This window comes from Acomys minous (assembly GCF_964271855.1).
Source record: "Acomys minous genome assembly, chromosome: 20".
Taxonomy (NCBI): domain Eukaryota; kingdom Metazoa; phylum Chordata; class Mammalia; order Rodentia; family Muridae; genus Acomys; species Acomys minous.
The window spans coordinates 22,880,634-22,902,014 of NC_140502.1; the positions used below are offsets into that span (position 1 = coordinate 22,880,634).

General features: G+C 52.0%; 1 protein-coding gene across 1 annotated transcript; it reads left to right on the forward strand.

The window, feature by feature from the left end:
* Nucleotides 1-5,573: 5,573 nt before the first annotated feature.
* Nucleotides 5,574-17,703, forward strand: CYP2F1 (cytochrome P450 family 2 subfamily F member 1). The gene is given in 11 exon segments (XM_084771612.1): nt 5,574-5,690; nt 7,147-7,337; nt 7,435-7,597; nt 10,060-10,209; nt 12,537-12,697; nt 13,160-13,336; nt 13,827-13,875; nt 13,878-13,967; nt 14,598-14,785; nt 16,079-16,220; nt 16,922-17,703. Coding segments are annotated over 10 exon segments (1,473 nt in total). The 5' UTR covers nt 5,574-5,690; nt 7,147-7,166; the 3' UTR covers nt 17,104-17,703.
* The last annotated feature ends 3,678 nt before the right edge of the window (nt 17,704-21,381 follow it).

Sequence of the window (21,381 nt, forward strand, 5' to 3'; positions counted from 1 at the left end):
CTCAAAAGCTTGATAAAAATCCAAACTGAAAGGCGAGAAATGAGAAATGCTGTAAGTTGAACAAAAGCGTCCCAGAGAGCCTCACCAACAGCGTGGACCAAAGAGAGGACAAAAGGTCTGAGATTGAAGACAGAGAAGGGATGAGCGTGCTCCAACAACAATAGAACTAAACCAACATAAAGAGGGCTGGAGAGATGGCTCAGTGGTTAAGGGCACTGTCTGCTCTTCCAGAGGTCCTGAGTTCAATTCCCAGCAACCACATGGTGGCTCACAGCCATCTATAATGTGATCTGATGCCCTCTTCTAGCAAGCAGATGTACACGTGATAGACCACTCCTATGCATAAAATAAAGAAATATTTTTTAAAAAAAAACAAAATAAAACAACGTGAAGGTATCAGGGCTTTGCGAAATATCTGAGACACTATGACAAGCACAAATCCAGGAAACGTGGATATGTGAAAGCAGAAGAACTTCATTCTAAAAGCAAAAATAAATAAATAAATAAATGAATACATTTGAAACAAAAATCACAGCAGAAAATTCCCAGCATTAAGGAAAGAGATGCCAAGCCAGATATGCAAGCAAGAATTGCTCCTCAATTCTAAACTGCTAAGTACGCAGCACAGTGAATGTGTGCGTTGGAAACAGCAGAAAGCGGCCAGGTGTGGTGGCGCCCACCTTTTATCCAAGCACTCGGGGGGGCAGAGGCAGGTGGGTCTCTGAGTTCGAGGCCAGCCTGCATCGTGAGTTTCAGGTCAGCCAAGGCTACATAGAGAAACCATGGAGAGAGAGAGAGAGAGAGAGAGAGAGAGAGAGAGAGAGAGCCCAAAGCCAAGCCAAGTGTAGTCCCATCAGAATAGCAGCTGAGCCAGGTGTGGTGGCACACACCTTTAATCCCAGCACTCGGGAGGCAGAGGCAGGCGGATCGCTGTGAGTTCAAGGCCAGCCTGGTCTACAAGGCAAGTACAGGACAGCCAAGGCTACACAGAGAAACCTTGTCTCGAAAACAACAACAGCAACAAAACAAAAACAAAAAAAACAAAAAAAAACAAAACCAGAATAGCAGCTGACGACTTAGAAGGATGTATTTCAAGTTTTGAAAGACAACACCTACCAATCCAGATTACTGTACTCAGCAAAGCTCTCTGTCATAACCGATAGGAAAAAAAAAGAAAAACAGGCCAAAGGGCTGCATAGCTGTCCAACAGGAAAGGAACTCAACTGTATTTTTGTCGTCGTTTTGTTTGATTTTAATTTCTGGGGTTTTGGGGTTTTTTGTTGTTGGTGGTGGTGGTGGTTTTTTTTTTTTTTTTACGTTTTGTTTTGTTTTTGTCTCGTTGGTCTTTTGCCTGTTTGTTTTGATTTTTGGTTTTGTGGGTATTGTCAAGGTAAAGCAGATTGTTTCTTACTTTAGTTTTTGTCTTGTTTTTGGTTTTTTAAGAAAAAGAATAAGAGGACATAAAGTTGGGTGGGTAGAAAAGTGAAAAGAATCTAGAAAGAGTTTGAGGAAATTCCAGAAAAACAGGATTAAAATACAGTGTATGAAAAAACTTAATACAAAAAAGAGTCCTGCGGTTGGAAAAGACCCAAGTTTGGTGCCTAAAACCCACATTTAACAGCTTATGACAGCCTATAACCCAGCTCTAGGACATCTGCTGTATCTGGCCTCTGAAGGCACTGGAATTCATGTGCATGTGTGCACACGTGCATACACACGTGCACACACACACATTCAAAATTAATTAAGGGCAAATCACCAGGCAAAGTGATTTTAATCCCAGGAGGCAGAAGGCAGAGGTAAACAGATCTCTGTGAATTCAAAGCCAGCTATTGCTACATCGTGAAATACTGTCCCAAATACATAAATATTCATGAGATCGTAAATAAGTAACTTAAGAATGCACCTCAAAGCCTTAGAAAAACAACAATGAGTCTAATCAGCCAGTGATGAGCTTCATGTATCACTCATTGGTAGAGTATTTGCCTAGAACCCTCCAAGTGAGGACTCAGTGGGAAAACACCCTTTTAGAATCCCCCAGTGAGGGGCTGGGGGCGTGGCTCAGTGATAGAGCCCCTGCCTAGAATGCCCCAGTGAGGGGCTGGGGGTGTGGCTCAGTGGTAGAGCCCCTGCCTAGAATCCCCCAGTGAGGGGCTGGGCGTGTGGCTCAGTGGTAGAGCCCCTGCCTAGAATCCCCCAGTGAGGGGCTGGGGTGTGGCTCAGTGGTAGAGCCCCTGCCTAGAATCCTCCAGTGAGGGGCTGGGGTGTGGCTCAGTGGTAGAGCCCCTGCCTAGAATCCCCTAGTGAGGGGCTGGGGTGTGGCTCAGTGGTAGAGCCCCTGCCTAGAATCCCCCAGTGAGGGGCTGGGGGTGTGGCTCAGTGGTAGAGCCCCTGCCTAGAATCTCTCAGTGAGGGGTTGGGGGTGTGGCTCAGTGGTAGAGCCCCTGCCTAGAATCCCCCAGTGAGAGGCTGGGGGCGTGGCTCAGTGGTAGAGCCCCTGCCTAGAATCCCCCAGTGAGGGGCTGGGGGCGTGGCTCAGTGGTAGAGCCCCTGCCTAGAATCCCCCAGTGAGGGGCTGGGGTGTGGCTCAGTGGTAGAGCCCCTGCCTAGAATCCCCCAGTGAGGGGCTGGGGGTGTGGCTAGGTGGTAGAGCCCCTGCCTAGAATCCCCCAGTGAGGGGCTGAGGTGTGGCCCAGAGGCAGAACTTTTATCAGTAGAGCTCTTGTCTAGTATACACAAGGTCTTAGGAGGAGGAGGAAGTAGGAAGAGGAGAAAGAGGAAGAGAGGAAAGAATACACTTAGGGCTGGAGAGATTGCTTTTGTTGGAGACTTGGTTCAGTTCTCCGTGCCCACACTGTGGCAGACAACCATCCATAACTGTAGGTCCAGGAGATCTCTCTCTTCTGACCGCCTCAGGCATGAGGTATGCACGTGGTACGCAGAAATACAAACAGGGAAAACACTCATCCATATAAAACAAAATAAATGTTAAAAAAAAAAAAAAAAGAGTATGTAAAACCAAACCAAACGAAGAACCTCCAGGCCCATCTGAATCTATCGCAAGTGGACGGATGAGGAAACGGCTTCTGGCATCTTACCACACACATGGCACAGCCTTCCACATGAATTACTAGCCCCAAACCCCAAAACATCAATGGCATCAAGTTCAGAGGCTAAAGTAGATCTCTCCTCGAGTCCAAGTTCCTTCCATCTGGAACAGGACGGCAAGTCAGAACACAAGAAAAACACAAAGTCCCTGAAGCAACCCTTCGTGGGTTCCCGGGACTGAGGCCATCGCATGAGCCGCCTCTCAAACCAGTTTCAGAGTCAAGGGACTGGCAGTGGATTCAGTACTGCGCTGATGCCATGGGAAACAGGAGGCTTGTAATCCCACAAGGAAGTGTTCACCCCCTCTCCCAGGATCAGCCCTAACCCGCCTGTCCGGGGCTGTAACAATACCACCTGGCCCACCTCCATCTCAGCGTGCGCCTGATACCCAGGGGTGTTGAATTGCTTCGTCCTCCACCTCCTAGAAGGACAGCAAAGTTGGACGCCCTTCCGAGGGCTTCCTAGACCCTTGGCCCCTCGGCACATCTCTCTCTTGCTCACCCTGGCCCAGCTCTGGCTTTGACACTCTGTTCTTCTGACTTGGGCAAAAGTTAAAGAAACTTGGGGCAGTTTTCCAAGATGAGAGCCAAAAACCAGACATGGGTAGTGGCGGAGAGAGGCCCAGGCAAGGGAGACAGTATTATAAAGTAAGGAGGGAGGAAGAGAGAGATTTGAGTGCATGGTCCTTCTTCTGTGTCCCGCACCCCCACCCCCACCCCACCCTACCCCCCCACCCCCCCACCCCCCCACCCCCCCACCCCCCCACCCCCCCACCCCCCCACCCCCCGCCCGCACTGTCCTTCAGCCTCAGCCCGCTGGATTCACAGTCACCGAAGCATGAGCCAGAGACAGAAAGAGATGAGAAGAGACGACAGAGGAACGCGGAGAGAAAGAAAAGGCAGTACCGGGGATGATGTCTGCCGCGCGTGAAGCCCCGGGTTCCATCCTCAGCAACCTCCAAGCAAAACCAGGTGTTAAGTGTACATTGCCGAAAGATCCAGAATTGGAGGTCGCTTTTGACTACATAGAAAGCTCTAAGAGATTTTTTTTTGAGACCCTGTCTCAAAAAAGGAAAAGGCAGCTGAGCGTAGTGGCGCACGCCTGTAATCCCAGCACTCGGGGGAGCAGGGGCAGGAGGATCGCTGTGAGTTCAAGGCTAGCCCAGTCTACAGAGTGAGTCCAGGAGAGCCAAGGCTACACAGAGAGACCCTGTCTTGAAAAAAAAGGGGGGGGGAGAGATTGAGGGGCGATGGGCAGGGACAGGCTAGAGAGATGCTTCCGTGGTTAAGAGCCTGTACCGTTCTTGCAGAAGATACAAGTTTGGTTCCAGCTATAACTCCAGATCCAGAGGGTCTGACGCCCTCTTCTGACTTCTGAGGGCAACTGCACTCACATGCACATAACAGATCCATATACATAATTAAAATTTTAAAATACATCTTAAGTAGAAACGGGGGGGGGAGGGGCGGGTTACAAGTGTTTCATCCCCAACCCTTCAAAGGAACAGTCAAGTTGGGTCCACTTCCAAGGCTCTCTCGGACCCTTTACCCCAGTTTACCCATCTTTCTTTCCCTTTTATTCTTCCTTTCTTTTTGTTTTTCTTTTTTCTTTTTCTTTTTTTTTTTTTTTAACTTGACAAACAGCGATATCGTGTGTGTCCTTTCAACCCATGTCTTTTAAGATCCTTTATCTTGGGGCTAGAGAGATGGCTCCAGAGGTTAAGAGCACCATCTGCTCTTCCGTAGGTCCCGAGTTCAATTCCCAGCAACCACATGGTGGCTCACAACCATCTGTGATGAGATCTGGTGCCTTCTTATGGTGGGCAGGCAGGCACACATGTGGGCAGAATACTGTGTAAAAAAAAAAAAATAAGTAAATCTTAAAAAAAAAAAAAAAAGATCCTTTATCTTGAGCCTGAGAGAGACAGAATGAAATTCATAGAGAATTTCAGAGACAAACCGCAAGACATGGAAGACTGCAAGAAGAGGCTAGTGAAACAGATGCCCCCCAAAAAACCAAGGTCTCTGTGGGGAGGATGGGGGCCTTAGGCAAAGCCTCCCGGGCAGGGTGGCCGAACTGGACTTGAACACCCAAGGCGCAAAACAGAAAAGCTCAGAAGAGAGCCCGGTCCAGTGCTGGATTTACCACACTCCCTCCTTGGCCCATTCATTTGTTTGGCCAACACCCCAGAACCCCACCTTCTCCTCAACCCAGGCCCTGAGTGGAGAGAAGCCTTTGCCCTCCCTGTTCCAAGGCAAATAGCGAGCACTGGCCACACGGAGGAGATTTAAGGTCAGCCTTCATGCCAGGAGGCCCCAGTCAAGTGACAGAGGGTTCTAGAGGTGTGGCCCTCGTTCATCCCACGATGCCAGCTGGCCGAGAGCCCAGGGTCTACAGGGAAGGGATGATGGGATGGCAGGAGGGGAAGCTCATTGGAAGAACCAGGAAGGGGGGGGGGGCAGGGCAGAGGAGGAGCCTGGAAAAGGACAATTTAAGAGCAGGCACCCTCCCTAGCACCCACCCACACCCACCTCAGCATACACAAGAGCTCCAGAACCTTGCTACAGAACACTGGGACACAGGTGAGGGGTGGCTCCCAAGAGAGGTCGCTGGCTCCATCTCTGAGAAGCTCTTCTGGGACTCGCGTATCTGTCTCAGCTTGCGTCTCCTATGCCCTCTGTGCTCCCTCAGGCCCCGTTAGGAGAAGGGCTCTCGCTCTCTCTCTCTCTCTCTCTCTCTCTCTCTCTCTCTCTCTCTCTCTCTGTCTTTCATCCATTCCTCCCTTCTTTTTTTTTTTTCTTCTTCTGCTTTTCTTTAAACAAAGAGCAGTGGCACACGTGTCATTTTAATACATATCTTTTAGGACTCTTTCTTGTACAGCGTCTACCCCGGCGTGGTTTTGGGGTTTTGGTTTGGTTTGGTTTTTGTTTGTTTTGTTTTTCGTTTGGTTTCTCTGTTGTTGCTTGATTTGGTTTGAGCTTGTTTCTTGGGGGGTTCGCTGCTGGTTTTACTTGAATGGGTTGTTTAGGCGGGCTTTTCTGAGACATAGCCCTCGGCTGGGTGGAAACCCACCATGTAGATAAGGCTACCCTCAAACCGTTAATGGTTCTCCTGCCTTCCCATGTTGGACTGCAGGCACGCAGCCCTTAGGATTAGCCTGACTCTGTTTCTTGGTGTGAATCTCTGAGCAAAGTGTAGTGGTGAATATCTGTAATCCCGTCTCTCAAGGGACTGGGGCTCGAGTGAATCTTAGAGCCAGGGTGGGCTGCAGAGTGAAACCCTGTCTTAACAGACCCGGGTGGGGAAGTGTGTGTATCTGGCTCTCCAGCTCAATCTCTCTTCATCTTCTAGCCAGTGTGCGCTCTCTCTCTCTCTCTCTCTCTCTCTCTCTCTCTCTCTCTCTCTCTTTTCACACACACACACACACACACACACACACACACACACACACATTTCTCCTGTGTCAGCCTCTCTCCTGTGATTTTCTCTATTTGATATTCTCCCTCTCTCTCTCTCTCTCTCTCTCTCTCTCTCTCTCTCTCTCTCTCTGTGTGTGTGTGTGTGTGTGTGTGTGTGTGTGTGTGTGTGTGTGTCTTATTATTTCTTTTGTCAGAGTCAGTGTTTTGATAGATGGTTTAAGATAGACCAAATGAGAGATATATCATAGATAGATAGATAGATAGATAGATAGATTATACACAATAGGCTGGTAGATAGTAGCTAATACAGCTGTATAAGCAGAAAGCACGTAGATCCCATGGCTCCCTGTTTCATTACCGTTTCTTTGAGTCCTTGTAGCTGTCTGTCTCCACCTTTCCATCCTGGCAATCTGTCCGTATCTTCCCACCCTTCCATCTGCCCTTCTTCCTTCTTCCTCCTCGCCCTCTCCCCCCTGTGACGTCACCTCTGTCTCTCCTCCTCTCCACTGTCCCGTTGCCTGGACCCTGGCAATTCCAGAGGAATGAGAGGGATAGAGGGATCCCCCTCTCTCCCTCTTCCACTCCCCCCCCCACACTATCCCCCCCCCCCCGCCCGCAGGCACTGCAGCTGCCTTCACTATGGACGGCGTGAGCATGGCCATCTTGTTTCTCCTGCTGGCTGTCATCTCTCTGTCCCTGACCTTCAGCTCATGGGGCAAGGGCCAGCTGCCTCCAGGACCCAAACCTCTCCCCATCCTGGGAAACCTGTTGCAGCTCCGCTCCCAAGACTTGCTGACCTCCCTCACTAAGGTACAAGGGGACCTTCCCTCTGGCAAAGGGCAGTGGGGAAGGGTTCCTATGACCACAGAGCCCCCCCCCTCCAGGAAACTCTCTCTTCTCCCTCCAGCTAAGCAAGAAATATGGGTCAGTGTACACTGTGTACCTGGGGCCCAGGCGGGTGATCGTCCTCAGTGGGTACCAAACTGTGAAGGAGGCGCTTGTGGACAAAGGGGAAGAGTTCAGCGGCCGTGGCTCGTACCCTGTCTTTTTCAACTTTACCAAGGGTGACGGTAAGCCAGCGCACATTCCCCCATCTTCTAGTCTTTCGCGTCCCTAGGAAAGGACTCAGAGCCGTGTCACGGTCGATGACATCCAGAGCGGCGGATCTCATAATGACCTCACGAAGGGCACAGACAAGCTTTCCTGCGGGGAGGGTGGGATCCGAGCAGCCACGTCCGCTCCAGTCCAACCCTACCAATCCTTACCCTATCTCAACAGCGTCATCAAATTTCCACTCAACCAAGTGCCAAGTTATTATTGACCTTTGCCTCTTTGTCTGCCTCGACCCAACTCCGATCGCTATCAGGGCTCCGTCCGTGTTCCCCATTTCAAATCCTCTCTCATTTGGGGGTGAGGGGGCGCGGGCAGATGTTTGTTTGCATGTTGTTTGAGACAGGATTTGTCTCTGCCTGTCTTCACACCCTGCGTGAGGCAGCAACACAGCCGTGGTGACGCCCTGCGGAACACGGGTGCTGAGGACAGAACCCGTTTGTTTCTCCATGCGTGCTTGGCGATCACCTCACCCACTGAGCCGTCTCTTTACCTTAGTCTTTCTCCCTTCCGTCTGCTTCAGGAGTTAATTCTTTACTATGTCAAAAGGAATCGTGATTTGATTTTTTTTTTTTTTTTTTTAAGAAATCCAAGACTTAGGGCTGGAGAGACGGCTCTTCCAGAGGACCCAGGTTCAATTCCCAGCATCCACATGGCAGCTCACAGCTGTCTGTAATTCCAGCTCCAAGGGTCTCTGACATTCTCACACAGACATACATGCAGGCAAGACACCAATGCACATAAAATTTAAAAGAAAAAAAAAAGTACAAAATCCAAGATGTTGATCTTGAGCCCATGATTCCTAGTTCAATGAAAAACACATGCCATCACGAGACCGTGACATCCCGTCATGGTCAGAACTGGGTTGGAGAGCTGTAGGAACCGGAAAAAAGTGCCTGCCCAGCCAGGGAGGAATTCCTGCCCCAGAGGCCTCCTGAACTGAGACCTGAAAGATGAAGGTGGCTAGTCAGGTCAAGACGGGGTGGAAGTGTTCAGGGGCTCGGGGGATGACTCAGAGGATGAAGCACTTGACGCAGATGCAGGAGGTTGAGAGTTCGGATCCTCAGCACTCACGTAAATGCCAGGTAGGTGCGCCTGGCAGCTGCCGGTAAACCCAGTACAGGAAAGGCAGAGACAAGGGATCGCCAGAGAGTCCCAGAGCTGGAAAACCAGAGTAGCTGGATTTGCAGACTCTGGATTCAAGTGAGAGCCACTGCCTTAGTAAAACAGATGGGGAACGTGACTGAGGAAGACAGCTGGTATCAATAATAATAATAATAATAATAATAATAATAGTGATGATGATAACGCATGAGGCCACTGACACGGCTCAGGAGGTAATGGTGCCTGCTGCCAAGCCCGACTGCCTGAGTTCAATCCCTGGGCTCGCATGGTAGAAAGAGAGAATTGACTGCTGCAAGTTATTCTCTGATCTCCACACATTTATGGCACATGTGCACACACACATACACACAATAAATAAATAAATAAATGTAGCAATGTCATAATAATAATAACAGCAACAATAAAGTACAAAAAGAGTCCAACATGGTGGCACACACTTGTAATGGCAGCACTGGGTGGGCAGAATCACAGGGATCTTTGCAAGTTCAAGTCCAGCCTGGCCTACGTAACGAGTTCCAGGCCAGCCACAGTTACATAGGGCGGCACCATCAAGAAGAAAAGTAAAAGGGGGTGTCTGAGATACAGCTCAGTGATCGAGTCCTTGCCTCGTGTCTGTGTGGCCCTTGGTTCAATCAATCCTAGTACCAAAAATTTAAAAAGCGGGGAAGGGACTGACTTCTATGAAGGGCTGTGCAAAAGGTTCAGAGACCAGGCCTGTCGCCCGGGTGGGTTGCCAGTGTTTATTTTTCTTGCTTGCCTCTCTTGTTTGTGCACTCAGTAAAACAAGCAATCGTCAACAAGGTCTGGTGACAATGACAAGGTCACGGTGGCATGAAACATAGGTCCTTTACCCCGCCTTTCTGACAGCCTAGTGATCAGGGTTTGGTTTGGTTTTTGGTTTTTCGAGACAAGGTCTCTCCGTATGGCCTTGGCTGTCCTGGACTCGCTTTGTAGACCAGGCTGGCCTCGAACTCACAGCGATCCGCCTGCCTCTGCCTCCCGAGTGCTGGGATTAAAGGCGTGCGCCACCACCGCCCGCCGTCAGTGACCAGGTTTTTTTTACAGGGGACTATGGAGGCACCACCATCAGGTGAGGAAAGCCCAGAGTCCTGCAGAACCTAAAGTGGGTGCGTGGTCCAGGCCAGAGTTAGGAAGGGTTTTCTGGAAGAATGGGGCTGGGAGAAGATTCTCAACCGAGTCCTCCTCTGGAGACCATCAAGAAGAGATGGCTCGGGTCAGTGGCTGCGGTTCCAGGAGGGCGGCAGTTGACCTCGCCATCCTCCCTCCCTCTCCCCAGGCATTGCCTTCTCCAATGGAGAACGCTGGAAGGCCCTCCGAAGGTTCTCCGTGCAAATCCTGCGGAACTTTGGGATGGGAAAACGGAGCATCGAGGAGCGGATCCTGGAGGAAGGCAGCTTCCTGCTGGAGGTGCTGAAGAAAACGGAAGGTCAGGTCACACCCCGGGAATGGCATCCATCCTGCTTATGGGCTCCAGAGCATGGGTTTTGAACAGAAGCTTCTGGAAGCCTCTCACTCTGCCCGTGGTGGGAGCAGTCCTCCTCGGGGCTAATGGGCATGACGTCATCTAAGGCTTGTCTTGTGAGCACAGCTCTTGGGCTGTCTGGAGCATCCAGCATCCAGCTGATATATGATAATGATGTTCTCCCAAAACTCACCACAGGCCTGGAGAGGGGACTCAGCAGTTAGGACCAGCTCAGCTCCCAGGCACCCACAAGGCGGTTCACCACCGTTTCGTAATTCCCACTCCAGGGAATCCAACGCCTTCCTCTAACCTCCACGGGTCCCAAGCAAGCGTAGGGTGCATATACATACCCTCAGGCAAACACACAAGATAAAGTGAATAAATCCAATTTAAAGTGGGGGTGGGGTGGGGGTGAGGGTGGGGAGGGGGAAACGAGGAGGGGAGGGGAAGAGGAGGGTAGCACCACATCTGGACCTGGATGTGCTAGTGCACACCTGTAATCCCAGGATTTAGAAGGTAGAGGCAGGATGACCAGGAGTTCAGAGGTCACCCTCGGTTAAACAGTGAGTTTGAAGCCAGTCTGTGTTACATGAGACCCTGCTCAAAAAATGAAAACTGGCAGGGGTCGGGGAGCGGGCTAGAGAGATGGCTCGACGATTAAGAGCATTTGCTGCTCTTGCAGAGGACTTGAGATCGGTTCCCACGTGGCAGTTCACAACTTCCTGTGACTCCAGCTTCAGAGGGTCTGACAGCCTCTCTGGCATCCATGGGCATACACACACACACACGTGCACAAACACACAGAAAGACACGCACAAACATACACATAATTGAAACTAAATTTTTTTTTTCGGGTTTTGACCATTTTGTTTCTCATGGGGTTTACAATAAAAAAGGGAGAACACCTTCCTAGAATTTCCCCCAAGTCAGGGGGCTTGAAGGTGTGACTCAGTGGTAGAGCCCCTGCCTAGAATCCCCCAGTGAGGGGCTGGGGTGTGGCTCAGTGGTAGAGCCCCTGCCTAGAATCCCCCAGTGAGGGGGTGGGGGCGTGGCTCAGTGGTAGAGCCCCTGCCTAGAATCCCCCAGTGTTTGTCTGTTGGAAGATTAGAGGTCAGACGATGTGTTTGTGGTCTATCCTGGGATAAGTTTGTCCCAAGCATTGTGCACGGGACTGCACTGTGCAGTCTGCTGCGCTCTTATGTTGATTCACTTGTGTGTCACACTCTTCTGCTGCTTAGTTGTACGCCTGATGATGTCCACAGTGTGGTCCGCTGTGAATTACTGACGTGTGCTGTGCGGCAGGAGGATGGAGCTGTGTGCTGGTATCCTGAGGAAGTACAATTGGGACTTCATTTTGGGATGTCTGTGGGCTAACTGTGCTGGCATATTTTTGTGTGTGTGTCTGTTGGTTTGTGATTTTTCCGTTTTGTTTCTTTCACTGAGACAAGGTCTGTCATAGCCCAGGCTGACCTCAGTCACTGTGTGAGCCGGGCGGTGGTGGCACACACCTTTAATCCCAGCACTAGGGAGGCAGAGGCAGTCGGATCGCTGTGAGTTCAAGGCCAGCCTGGTCTACAAAGCCAAGGACAGCCAGGGCTACACAGAGAAACCCTGTCTTGAAGAAAAAAAAAAGTCTCTGTGCAGCTGAGGAAGCCTGGTTCCTGCCTCCAACTCCCAAGTGCTAAAATTGCAGATGTCAAACTCTATTTGTTTTTAATTTAGGACCTTTTTTTTTTTAATGTGTGTCTGTTTTTGTGCTAGTGTGTGCCAAGTACATGTGAGTGCCTGCAGAGGTCAGGAGAAAGTGTCAGGTCCCCTGAGGGCAGAGTTCTAGGCAACTGTTAACAGCCTGATACAGCCTGCCTGAGCCAAAAAAACCTCCCCAATTGTCTGATGTTGAGACAGTTTGGAGCCTATAGTCCAGGCTGACCTCACACTTGCAGCAGTCCTCCTGCCTCAGACCCTCACCTGGGGTTACAAGTGCCGGCCACCCTTGTGGCCTCTTTTGGCTGGACTGACTGGTGATTTCGTGAGCGGATGTTTGCTGTCGTAGCCCGCCCTAGGGTTAAGTCTTCTTGTTCTGAAGGATACGGCGAGAGTTCTGTGTTGTGGGTGACAGTGCCAAATACTTTGGGAGCCTTGTCATATTGCATGCGAGTGGCCGGCCACGTGTGAGTGTTCCGGACTGCAAGACACCGTGTCATGGGTGGGAGCACCCTCTATCTGGCTGTTTGCAGACGCGTTGCTTTACCAGAGCTTGGCACTGACCCCTCTTCTCGTCCCCGCCTCAGGCAAGCCCTTCGACCCCGTGTTCGTCCTGAGCCGCTCGGTGTCCAACATCATCTGCTCGGTCATCTTCGGAAGCCGCTTCGACTACGACGATGAGCGGCTGCTCACCATCATCCGCTTTATTAACGACAACTTCCAGATTATGAGCAGCCCCTGGGGCGAGGTCAGCGCTCTGAGGTCAACCAGGTTGCAGGATGGGGGCGTCGAAGGGGCCACAGGGTCTACCCATGGAGAAAGAAACAGCAGGGGCCGGTGAGGTGACGCATACCTAGAGCCCCAGCACTAAGGAGACTAAAGCTAGATTACCACAAATTCCTGACCAACCCAGAGCTGAAGAGCCAGACCACGGTCTCAGAAAAATAAGCAAGTAAAACCAACAGAGACGAGATGTAGCTGGCCTGGCCTGGCCTGGCCTGCCCCCACTCCTTACCTTATAACCTCACCCCCAGGTCCACAGTCCACTCGTCCTCCTCCACCCCGCCCCCCTCTTTTCACCCTTGCAAAATTTGGCTGCCCCTGCCAAGAGCCGGTCAGAGTCTATTTAACCTGCTTGCCCTTGCTTAGCGCATCAGCTAAGCACACGCCCCGCTGAGTGAGCTCACCCCCTTCCGACTCTGCTCTCTAGATGTACAATATCTTCCCGAGTCTCTTGGACTGGGTGCCCGGGCCGCATAGACGCATGTTCCGGAACTTTGGAGGCATGAAAGAACTCATCGCCCGCAGCGTCCGGGAACACCAGGACTCCCTAGACCCCCAACTGTCCCGGGACTTCATCGACTGCTTCCTTACAAAGATGGCACAGGTAGCCGGGAGATGAAAAAGCCTCTCACGTGAAGCCCTCGTGCTGCTCCCCTCCCCCTCCCATCCCCACCCCACCCCTCCACACACACACACCCGGTGCCCCCCCCCCCCCCCGGGGCCTCAAACCTGCACGGTTCTCAGCCCGGGCAGAGTCAGGCACTCGTTTCCACAGGAGGAGCTGTGGCACCTGGCCCTGCTGGGCTGCTGCCCGGAGCCACCGCCAATTAACAGATCATTAAGCCAGTTGTTGTGGTTGGCCAAGTTGTTCACCCTGGCATCTGGCAGCGTTGCCACTTTTTCTCTCTCCCTTCACACCCCTGCTCAAAAAAAAAAAAAAGAAAGAAAGAAAGAAAGAAAAGAAAAGAAAAAAAAGAGTTTGCTCAAGAGGGACAGAACTGGTGACACGGGTCATACAGGCTCCAAAGTATAGGATTGCTCCGGGCCCTGACACATACACAGCCCCACCCCTCGACCCCCCCCCCCCCCCACAGGAGAAGCAAGACCCGCTGAGCCACTTCCATATGAACACCCTGCTGATGACCACCACAACCTGCTCTTCGGTGGCACGGAGACTGTGGGCACCACCATGCGCCACGCCTTCCTCATTCTCATGAAGTACCCCAAAGTGCAAGGTACACGCGCGCGCGCGGGGGCAGCAAAAGGGCCTCTCTACACTTCGTCTCTCTTCTCCTGCCCTCACCCACCGAGAAGACCCGCCCCAGCTCCGTCACCGTCAGGGTCCACACGCGGCGCTGGTGATTCCCCGTTCTGATCCAGCTTGTGCAGTATGGGCCCTGCGCCCAGAACCCGCGTCCCGAGCCCCAGGCACATGGCTTCTGCTCAGGACTTCAACCTCTTTCCCACCAGCACGACCTACCTCTAACACAGCATGTGCGCCTCCCACTCCCCAAGGCTCCTCCTCCTTGGGTGTCAGTCTCCTTGGCTTAGCCAAAGACCTCTGGGCCGTCCAGCCCACCCACTGGGTTCATGAACCACAAAAGCTCGCCCTTCTAGAAATCAAACGAGGGTCCTGGGATGCAAGCAGCCCACCTACACAAAGCCACACCCAGAACCCCCCCCCCCCCCCCTGCAACCACCAACATTTGCCCTCTCTCTAAAATGAAGGCTTTGACACCCAGACTAATCAGATCTTGCAGCTATCCTCCTGCCTCAGCTCCCGACTTGATCCTTTCCGGTGCACTCTCACAAACCTGTTCCAGTCCCAGCCGCTCCTCAAGAACCATTTATCCTTCCGCCCCCAGCGCGCGTGCAGGAGGAGATCGACCGCGTGGTGGGGCGCTCGCGGATGCCGACGCTGGAGGACCGCGCCTCCATGCCTTACACAGACGCCGTGATCCACGAAGTACAGCGCTTCGCAGACGTCATCCCCATGAACCTGCCGCATCGTGTCATCCGGGACACGCCTTTCCGCGGCTTCCTGATACCTAAGGTGTGCTGGGCCCCCGGAAACAACACGAGGTAGCATAGGTAGGGAGAGGTAACCTAGGCTCTTGTCATTGGCCAAAGGGTACCCTTGACCTTAGCAGTCAGCTCCCAGGGTGCAAAACTGCGGAGCTGGAAAGGTGCTTATTTCTGATTTGTTGGTTTTTTTAAACATTTTTCTTCAATTTTAAATTGTATCCTTTATGTGTATGGGTTATTTATTCCACCTGAATATATGTACGTCTGTGCGCCATATGCATAGAGTGCCCGAGGAGGCCTGAAAAGAGTGTTGTTTCTTCTAGAACTGAAGTTACAGATGGTTGGAAACAACCATGTGGATGCTGGGAATTGAACCCATGCCCTCCGCAAGAGCAGCCAGTGTCCTTAATAGCCGAGCCATCTCTCCTGCCCAGTTTTTGTTTAATTGCTTCTTTCGGGGTTTTTTGTTTGTTTGTTTGTTTGTTTGTTTTTGTGGGTTTTTGTTTTGTTTTGTTTTTTGTTTTGGTTTTGTATTGTTTTGTTTTTGAGGCAGAACTCTCTTGTAGCCCTGGAACGCCCTCTTGTGACTGAGGGTAGATTCGAACTCCTGATGGTCTAGGCTCCACCCAAGGCATGCTGGGATTACAAGTGTAGGCAACTACCCCTGGTTTAGCCATCACAGTTTCTTAAAAACAGAGTCCTTTCCCAGAAACCCCATCTCATACCCGAAGGGACTGGAACTCCAGGCCCCTTCCCCATCTCAAGCCCCCTCCTTGACTCCCTCTCCAGAATCGGACCACCACCACCCACACACACACACACCCGCCCCACCCCCCCTACACCCCACGTAGCCCCACTGCCGCTCAGAAATCCTGCATCTGCTTCTACAAAGCTCAGGGCCGAGGGTGGCCCCATTCGTTTCTCGGATCTCAGCAACGACCTATCTCTTGGAACCCTAAATGGAGTCTGTGACCCCCCACTTTACAAGTCCCTGGGACTTTGCAGCGTGGAAACCCGAGTTTGTGGTGGGGGGGGGGGGAGGACAAACCATCTTCCAGAATGGAGAGACAGCTCAGCAGTTAAGAGCACTGATTGCTCTTCCATAGGACCCAGGTTGGATCCCCCAGCGTCCTCAGAGCAACTCTCACAACCTCAGGTCCAGGAGACCAGCCGCCAATGCGCGCGCGCGCGCGCACACACACACACACACACACACACACACGCATACATGCTGGCGAGCGCTCACACACATGAAATAAGAATTCTTTTTTAAAGTCCTCCGTGAGTCGACATCATTGACTCTGCCTCCTCACCCACCCAGGGCACAGACGTCATCACACTTCTTAACACGGTGCACTACGACTCCGACCAGTTCAAGACGCCTCAGGAGTTCAACCCCGAGCATTTTCTGGACGCCAACCAATCCTTCAAGAAGAGCCCCGCCTTCATGCCGTTTTCGGCTGGTGAGAGACGAAGCCGCTCTTTTGAACCGTGTTTCTAACATTGCTTTCCAAACCCTCTCCATCTATCCCATCCCATCCCATCCTTAACTCCATCCATGGTTTGGCATGCAGAATTTTCCCTTTTCCAGTTTGGTTCCTTTAAGGTGGAAACCAATTACTCTAAGAATGACCATGATCAGACTTTCCACTAGGTGGCGCTGCTGGTCCTGGTTTTTCTTAACTCTACCTTGCCAGGCTGGCTCCCGCCCCCTGCCCACCCCACCCCCGACACCCCCATGTCCCCACCTCACTCCCCGCCCCACACTCCTCCAAGGAAGGGGGCAGGGAAGCGAGGAGTGGGGCGGGAATCCTAGTAACTCAGTCCTGGGAGGAGGAAACGAAGAATAAAGTCGGATACGTTGCCTTTTGTGGGCCAGATTCTGCCTCTGAGAAGGGACAGTGCCTGAGAGTTGGGTTCCGTACCCAGATCACACTGGGTTGCACCCCAGCTCCGCCCCAGCTGTGGTAACGTTCTGATATAGGATTTGACCCAGGCAGGTCGCACTCGTAATTGGCAGCTGCCTGGGCTTCGTTCCCCTCAAAAACTTTAGCTGCCTGGTGTCGGACCCACATATTTTCCTCTGTGAATACGGGGGGTGGGGGGTTGCAGCCCACACACCCTCTTACCCCACCGCCCCTCTCGGCCCCTCCCACTCACACAGGCCGCCGACTGTGTCTTGGGGAGCCGCTGGCGCGCATGGAACTCTTCCTGTACCTCACCTCCATCCTGCAGAACTTCACGCTGCATCCGCTGGTGGAGCCTGAGGACATCGACCTGACCCCGCTCAGCTCCGGGCTGGGCAATTTGCCAAGGCCTTTCCAGCTGAGTATGCGCGTTCGCTGAGTCCCTCTTCCAACAACGGCTCTGTCGCGTGCCCTTCCATCCCCAAGCCCTGGGCCCGCCACATACCTGTGGATCCTAGCTCGTATTCATAGAAAGAACAGCACAACGGAGGCGAAATGCCCGCCTTTACACCCGCGGAACCTGCTCAGTAATGCACCCTTTTCCAGGCTTTTTGTATCATTTCCTGGTTTAAAAAAATTTTTTTTTCTTGATAGTAGATTTGTATCTGACTTGGCTGAATTAAATAATGCGAGAGGAAAAATCCTTTATGGCAGTGGTTTTCAACCTGTGGGTGGTGGCAACCCCTTTGGGGGTCGAATGACCCTTTCACATGGGGGTTTTAATATCAGATAGTCACATTATGATTCATAGCAGCAAAACCGCAGTTATGAAGTAGCAACAAAAATCATTTTATGGGCTGGAGAGATGGCTCAGCAGTTAAGACCACTGGCTGCTCTTCCAGAGGTCCTGAGTTCAATTCCCAGCAACCACGCGGTGGCTCACAACCATCTATAGTGAGATCTGATGCTCTCTTCTGTCATGCAAGTGTACATGCAGATAGAGCACTCATATAAATAAATAATAATAATTTTTTTTGTTTTGTGTTTTGAGACAGGGTCTCTCTGTTTAGCCGTGGCTATCCTGGAACTCTTTTTGTAGACCAGGCTGGTCTCCAACTCACAGCGATCCACCTGCCTCTGCCTCTCGAGTGCTGGGATTAAAGGCGTGCGCCACCACTGCCCGGCAATAATAATTTTATGTTTGGGGTCACCACAACATAAGGAACTGTATTAAGGAACTACATCAGGCAGGTTAAGAGCCGCAGCTTTATAGTGACCGGAAGAGGAAGTCTGGATGCAGAGGGTGGGTGGAACATCATCCTAGGTCCCGCCCATCCTAAGCCGCTCCTGGAGTGACCCACGCAAAGTCAAAGACCTGCCTGGGCTACAGAATCAGTTAAAAAGCCAGTGTAATTAGGCCTTGTCTCATAGTTAATTTTTGGTTAAGTGTTGAAGCTATGTCTCACTGACAGAAATCTTACCAGCATGGATGACGACGTCCTTGGTCCAGTCTCCAGAACTGGAAACGAAGATGCTGGGGAGGGGGCGGGGCCAATGTTTTCTGGAGACCAGCTGGAAAGGGAAAGATGGGGGGCGGGGCCTAAAGACAGAGGCAGAGAAACCAAGAAAGAGGGGGAAGGTCACCAGGAGCGATACCAAGCAGGGGCTTGTGGGATTGAAGCTGGAGATCCCGAGAGGCTGAGGAAGAGAAACGATTACAACCGCTCATGCGGGGCCTCCTAAGGATGCTTCTAAACGATTCCGTCAACTCTCTCTATGGAACAAAGAAGTATTGTTATTACACATTTGCCGGGGCAAACGGAGACTCGGAAAGGTGAGGTGGTCTGCCCAACATCACACAGTCAGAAACGAGCAGAGCTGGGATCTGAACACTGATTACGGCCACAGAGACTGGCGTTCTAGCCACCGCCTTTGTGATTAACCGGAAGATGCAGAGGGACAGAAGAAAGTACTGCCAGAGATGAGAGGACGTAGGGAGATAAAGATAGATGGGGACTAGAGAGTTGGCTCCGCAATTAAAAGCATTTGCTGCTCTTCCCAAGGACCCCGGTTCAAGTCCCAGTACCCACATGGCCGCTCACAACTGTTCACTCCAATTCCAGGCGCTCTGACATCCTCTTCTGGCCTCCACAGGCACTAGCCATACATGTGGAACACAGACAAAAATTCAGGCAAGACAGCCATACATATAAAAAAAATCTTAAGGCCCTGTGGTGGTGGCACACGCACTGGGGAGGCAGAGGCAGGTGGATCACTGTGAGTTCGAGGCCAGCCTGGTCTACAGAGTGAGTCCAGACAGCCAAGGCTACACAGAGAGACCTTGTCTTGAAAAACAAAAACAAAAACAAAAAGACAAAAAAAAAATTTAAGAAAGAAAGAGAATGGGGAAGAGGGAAGAGAGAGAGAGAAAGAAGGAGAGAGAGAGGGAAGGAAGGCGAGGGAGGAAAGAAGAGAGGAAGGCAGAGAGGGAGAAGCAGCCATGTGGTGGTACCCAGTGGCCCATGGTGGTACCCAGTGGCCCATGGTGGTACCCAGTGGCCCGTGGTGGTACACAGTGGCACGTGGTGGTACACAGTGGCCAGTGGTGGTACACAGTGGCCAGTGGTGGTACACAGTGGCCAGTGGTGGTACACAGTGGCCCGTGGTGGTACCCAGTGGCCCGTGGTGGTACACAGTGGCACGTGGTGGTACACAGTGGCACGTGGTGGTACACAGTGGCACGTGGTGGTACACAGTGGCCAGTGGTGGTACACAGTGGCCCGTGGTGGTACACAGTGGCCCATGGTGGTACCCAGTGGCCCGTGGTGGTACCCAGTGGCACGTGGTGGTACACAGTGGCACGTGGTGGTACACAGTGGCCAGTGGTGGTACACAGTGGCACGTGGTGGTACACAGTGGCCAGTGGTGGTACACAGTGGCCCGTGGTGGTACACAGTGGCCCGTGGTGGTACACAGTGGCACGTGGTGGTACACAGTGGCCCGTGGTGGTACACAGTGGCACGTGGTGGTACACAGTGGCCAGTGGTGGTACACAGTGGCCCGTGGTGGTACCCAGTGGCCCGTGGTGGTACACAGTGGCACGTGGTGGTACACAGTGGCACGTGGTGGTACACAGTGGCACGTGGTGGTACACAGTGGCCAGTGGTGGTACACAGTGGCCCATGGTGGTACACAGTGGCCCATGGTGGTACCCAGTGGCCCGTGGTGGTACACAGTGGCACGTGGTGGTACACAGTGGCCAGTGGTGGTACACAGTGGCCAGTGGTGGTACACAGTGGCCCATGGTGGTACACAGTGGCACGTGGTGGTACACAGTGGCACGTGGTGGTACACAGTGGCACGTGGTGGTACACAGTGGCCAGTGGTGGTACACAGTGGCCCATGGTGGTACACAGTGGCCCATGGTGGTACCCAGTGGCCCGTGGTGGTACACAGTGGCACGTGGTGGTACACAGTGGCACGTGGTGGTACACAGTGGCACGTGGTGGTACACAGTGGCACGTGGTGGTACACAGTGGCCAGTGGTGGTACACAGTGGCCCGTGGTGGTACACAGTGGCACGTGGTGGTACACAGTGGCACGTGGTGGTACACAGTGGCAAGACAGCTGGGATAAGCTAGGTAGGTGGCTAGGATTCTGCTCAGCCGAACCATCTAAGGTTTAAAATATTAAAAGGCCTCTGTGTCTTTATTTGTACAGCCGGTGGCTATGGAAGTCCCGCTATACAGGAGGATCACTAATTCAAAACCTGCTTGGCTACAGAGTAACTTCAAAAGCCGTCCTGGACAACGTAGTGAGATCTTGTCTCAAAAAAAATAAATAAAAGGGTCTGGAGACTAGGTGTGGTGGCCCATGTCTTTAAACCCAGAATTCAGGAGGCAGAGGCAGGCAGATAGCTGTGAGTTCAAGGTCAGCCTGGTCTACATAGTGAGTTCCAGACCAACCAAGCCTACATAATGAACACCTGCCTCCCACCCACCCCCTACCCCCGGGTTAAAAAAAAAAAAGGCTTGAAATGTTGTTCAACAGCACAGACCTTGCCCAGAATCCACCAGGGTTAGGGGCTGGTGATGTGGCTCAGTGGTCGAACACTTGCCTAGTTCTAAATCCAATTCCTAGAACTGAAGGGAAAAAAAAAACAAACACCACCAACGAAAAGATAAGGAGAAAAGAGAAGACCACGTGTGAGAGACTGGACAGACAAACACAAACCGTGCATGGGTGTAAGTGGAGTCTTCAGCATATGTGTCACGGTTGCGTGGCTTGGTGTTCCGTGGCTTGGTGTTCTGTGGCTTGGTGTTCCGTGGCTTGGTGTTCTGTGGGACGCCCAGCAGTGGGAGTTGTGGGTAGGGGAGTGACTCTTTTGCCTGTGCTTGGGACCCTTTTCCATCCTACTGGGTTGCCTCATCCAGCCTTGAAATGGGGGCTTGTGCCTAGTCTTATTGTAACCTGTTATGCTGTGTTTGGTTGATATCACTGGGAGGCCTGCTCCGTTTTGTTTTGTTTTGTTTTGTTTTGTTTTGTTTTGTTTTAAGGGAAATGGAAGAGGAGTGGACCTTGGGGAGAGAGGAGTTGGGGAGAAGGACTGGGAAGGGTGGAGGGAGGAGAAACTGAGGCAACACATGAGAGGACAAAAGGAAAGAAAAAAACCACACGTGGAGGTGGTGAGATGCAGGAAGAGAGCCTCCCGCTCCCC